General features: G+C 39.8%; 1 protein-coding gene across 1 annotated transcript in view; it reads left to right on the top strand.

Annotated features, from left to right (window-relative positions):
• Positions 1-5,134, top strand: part of LOC104995185 (transmembrane protease serine 11D-like) — a 44,487-nt gene that overhangs the window by 1,380 nt on the left and 37,973 nt on the right. The window contains exon 2 of the mRNA XM_010848911.1: positions 2,778-2,899. Within this exon, the coding sequence (XP_010847213.1) occupies positions 2,778-2,899 (122 nt within the window). The remainder of the gene's footprint in view (positions 1-2,777; positions 2,900-5,134) is intronic.

Here is a 5,134-nt window from a genome sequence, read left to right as displayed (position 1 = left end):
GACGTGAGTCTGAGTGAACTCCAGGAGTTGGTGATGGACAGGGAGGCCTGGCGTGCTGCGATTCATAGGGTCGCAAAGAGTTGGACACGACTGAGCGACTGAACTGAACTGAACTGACTGAAGAGGTTTCCCTGGAGGAGGAAATGGCAACCCACTCCAGTATTCTTGCCTGGAGAATCCCATAGACAGAGGAGCCTGACAGGCTACAGTCCATAGAGTCACAAAGAGTCGGACACAATTGAAGCATCTTAGCATGCATGCAAGAGGTCTCCCTCTCCATCCCAGGCCAACTACTCCCCTTGAAGTACCCAGAGTGGGCACCTATTAAAGAAATAGATCTGATGTCATGCCTTTGCTCAAAACCCTCAAAGATCCTGTCTCAGAATAAACATCAAAGTCCTCAAGTGCAAAATCCTAAATGATTTTCCCCCAACCACTGACACCCTGCTCCTTATCTTTCTGACTTTATTTTCTTTCAATGTCCCCCACCCCTGTCTCACTCTATTCAGTTCAGGTGCCTCTCTTAATGGTCCTCAAATTTACTCTGTGAGTTCTTGGCTCATGGCCTTCAAACTGCTGTTCTTCCACCTAGATAATTCTCCCCCTGATATCTTCATGGCTTGCTCACTCACCTCCTTCTGGTCTTTACTCAAATGTCAACTCCTCAGCAAGGCCTTTCCTGGTCACCCTATTTAAATTTTCAGCATTCCATATATATTCCCTTTCTCATCTCTTTGCTTTTATTTTTCCTTTATTTTACTTACTTTTCTTACTCATTTCTCTCCTCTCACTATTAGGATTGCTATGATTGTTTCTTTTCATTGTATTTCCAGCAATTACATTTTGCCTAGACCATTGTAGGCACTCACCAAATGTCTCTTAATTAGGTAATGAAAGAAAGGAGACCAGTTAACAGGCATTTCACATAATACCAGATGATAACATCCAGAATTAAGAGAGAGAGGATGAACAGAAAGATTTAGCTATAGGATAAACACCATTCACTGACCTCTCGAAAGTGGAAAATTATCAAAAGAAAGCAGGTACAACTAAATCTTGGGTCTTTAATTTATGGTACCAGATAGATGGTAGGGACGTTCCCAATATTAGAAATAGCAGGGAGGAGAAAAAACCTGGAGAAAAAGATAGCAAATTCAGTTTTGAACTGAACTGTTATACTTAAGGAGGCTGTAAAACATTCATAAGATGTCCAATCCACAGCTGGAAATAATGGTGTGGAGCTCAGAGACTGAGATCTGAGGGGGAAGATCTATCTCAGAAAATATTACCTTATTAAATGCTACCTGAAACCAGGGTGTAGGATGGGATCAGCAAGGAAGAATATGTATCAGGAAAAAACAATCATGGACCAAATCTTTATATCATATCTGAAATCTTATTCAAAGAGACACAAAACTGTCTGAAAGTCCTCTTTAGACACACTGTGTATATCTAAATTTGTAATTACATTTCCCTGTTTTCCTCTATTCTTACAAATAATGGAAAGCCATTGCCAAGACTCTATTAATCAACAACCATATATTGTTTCTAACTATGTATCGATGGACAAAATTAACTAGTATTCTTACATAAATCTGATATGTTAATCTAAGATGTACTCTCAAATTAAACCAACAATTATTTTATTGCACATATACTATGTGTAAGAACAAAATCCTAGCGCTCAATTTAATAAAAACTAAAAACTCAATAGATGTTGATTCTCTTTGCTTCATCCAAGACATATCAGGAGAGATAAGAGTCCCAAAGCTTTTCTGTCTCTTGTAGTGTGAGGCAGGAAGTATACGTCAGAGGAAGTCCATGTTCTTACATTCTAACCGCCCTTTCTATTTCCAGTCTCTGTTACTCCCGAGAAATTATGAGTTATTTATGTTTCTCTGAGCCTCAGTTTTCCTGTCTTCCAAACAGAGGTCATAATATCCACCTTATAAGACTTTTACAAAGATTGGCAATAAACATGTATAAAGTCTGCCGCTTAGGTTCTCATAAGAGCATAGAATATGTTTTTCAACATTCTTGTAATTTTCCAAGTCAATGAGAGAAAGAAAGAGGCAGAAGCTCGTTAAACATGCCACAACTATGTATTTGTTTTTCTGTTTAAACACAAGCACTAAAAACTTCACTGATTAAGATCCTGCTTTAAAAGCAAAGTATTTACTTGCAGATTTCCACTGCTTATGAGTCAAAATTCAGACAGTGTTAGCAAACTTATTTTCCCTAAGAATTTGCAAAGCAAACATTGGACACAATTTAGTGTGTGTTGTCATAAGCTTTATAATCAGCCACATACAGAGGTTCAATGACAAGTTGAACCTGTAACAAGACAGCAGATACCAACAAAAGAACAGATACTTTAGTTGTTTCTACAAAGTGGAACAACACATTGTTATGTAATTAAATACAGCTTGTGAGATTACACTAATTTGAGGTCCACACCCTTTGTTTATTGAGTCATGTCTCATGGTGTTTTCAGCCACTGAGTTTTAAGATGTTTTCCATGAACTAAAGCAAAGTTGCCTCGAAAACCATTCCCATGAGAGGCTCATCCAAGCTAAAGCATATGCTGACTCTAGCCTTTGGTTTGGGGTTTTGTTTTTGGTTGGTTTTTTCGTTGTTGTTATTTTAGCTTTCAATTTAAGCCTAGTTCTTAGTAATTTCTTACTCTACACTAATAAATCTTGACACTTCTACTCATCTCCGGAAATACAGCTGGTTCCTGGTAGTTGAGGTGATACTTTGGGATGGCTTGCTTCCAGCTCTTCTTTTGGCTCTACCCTGCTGAGCACCCCCTGACATTCCCCGAACTTGCAAATGTCAAACAGTGTGCAACTGTGACCATGTATCACCAGCCACAGCAAGACCACAAAGAAACAGAAGAGTAAACCGAGGCTTAAAAAGTCAGCAAGTATCAATGTACCAATTTTATCCTACTTAGAAAATGACTACAGTTCAGTTCAGTTCAGCTGTTCAGTTGTGTCTGACTCTTTGTGACCCCACGGACTGCAGCACACCAGGCCTCCCTGTCCATCACCAACTCCCAGAGTTTACTCAAACTCATGTCCATTGAGTCAGTGATGCCATCCAACCATCTCATCCTCTGTCGTCCCATTCTCCTCCCGCCTTCTATCTTTCCCAGCATACAGTTAGTTATTCCCAAATGTTGGACCCTGGACCAGTGTTAGTGAAAGTCAGTTTTCACTAGCATAGCAAAATTAATAAGAGCAATGTGGTAAAAAGACATCATTAAGCTAAGGCTAAATTATTCATCTTTTTTGTTATTCTGAGATTATGTTATTCCTATTTTCATGAATTTAAATGCCATTTTATTAAACAATAATATTTGAGTTGGTCAATTTTTATAATGTTTAATGTGTTTATTCAACAAAAAAGTCAGCAAGTCTATGCCCACCTCCAATAATCTTCTGAAATGATGTGCTTAGCCATTCAGTCATGTTCGACTTTTTGCAACTCCATGGACTGCAGCCTGCCAGGCTCCTCTGTCCATGGGGATTCTCCATGCAAGAATACTGGAGTGGGTTGCCCTGCCCTCCTCCAGGGGAATTTCCCAACCCAGGGATCGAACCCAGGTCTTTCACATTGTGGGCGGATTCTTTACCATCTGAGCCACCAGGGAAGCCCAGAATACTGGAACGGGTAGCCTATCCCTTCTCCAGAGGAACTTCCCAACCCAGAAATCAAACCAGGGTCTCCTGCATTGCAGGCAGATTCTTTACCAGCAGAGCTACCAAGGAATTCCTCTGAAATGATACTGGTCCCATATCCAAGGCCTTCAAAGTACAAGTGATACAAAGTAAAACACCAGGAGACGCCTTCATCAGTGTGAGCTGCATAAAGCCCAAACACCAGGCAACCCTGCTGTGAAACCTACACTCTGAGAGTCACTGAGTCTCAGATCATCCCCTTCCCATATACACTAGAATGTAAGCAAAACAAATAGAAAGAAATGGAAGTCTGACTGTGTTATGGCAAAATGTAACTGCTTCTCAGTTCTGTTAAGGCTTTTAAAACTGAAACACACCCAGGAGTTAACATATACAACAAATATTTATAAATATCATAAATCCTAGGTGGTCCTAGTAGTAAAGAACCTGCCTGCCAAAGCAGGTAGACATAAGAGATGTGGGTTTGCTTCCTGGTCACTCCCTGGGTCAGGAAGATCTCCTGGAGGAGAGCATGGCAACCCATTCCAGTATCCTTGCCTAGAGAATCCCATGGACAGAGGAGCGAAAAGTCAGACATGACTGAAATGACTTAGCATGCTTTCATGCACCACCTATATATACCAAGTAGCCTACAAAGTGTTAGAAACATATGCATGAATACCAACTTTATTTTCAAAGTTCTCACAGCCTAGTGAATAACATATTCAGTAGAAATATCTACTCTATACACTTTACATAGCCTACATAACATAACCTCATTGATCTTCAAAACAGCCTTAAGAAGCAAGTACTAGTCCCATTTTTCAGATGAAGAAAATCTCAAATAAATGACAATATCATCTTCAAGCAAACAGGATAAAATAGGAATTCATACAGAGTACTTCTGGTGACCATCCCAGTGTGAGTGTTTGTGGTGGGAAAGGAGACAGTGAGGAAGTACTTGGATTATATGCCTAATATAATCCAAGGAATCAGATACTACAATCTAGAAACCAGATACTGTGTTAGTACAAATCTATTGGCTTACACAAGCTGGAATCAAGTTTGCTGGGAGAAATATCAATAACCTCGATATGCAGATGACACTACTCTTATGGCAAAAGTGAAGAGGAACTCAAAAGCCTCTTGATGAAAGTGAAAGTGGAGAGTGAAAAAGTTGGCTTAAAGCTCAACATTCAGAAAACGAAGATCATGGCATCTAGTCCCATCACTTCATGGGAAATAGATGGGGAAACAGTGGAAACAGTGTCAGACTTTATTTTTCTGGGCTCCAAAATCACTACGGATGGTGACTGCAGCCATGAAATTAAAAGACGCTTACTTCTTGGAAGCAAAGTTATGACCAACCTAGACAGCATATTCAAAAGCAGAGACATTACTTTGTCAACAAAGGTCCATCTAGTCAAGGCTATGGTTTTTCCTGTGGTCAT

The sequence above is a fragment of the Bison bison genome, unplaced genomic scaffold, assembly GCF_000754665.1.
Source record: "Bison bison bison isolate TAMUID 2011002044 unplaced genomic scaffold, Bison_UMD1.0 scf7180017864279, whole genome shotgun sequence".
NCBI lineage: Eukaryota > Metazoa > Chordata > Mammalia > Artiodactyla > Bovidae > Bison > Bison bison.
This window is presented reverse-complemented; position numbering and strand designations above follow the sequence as displayed.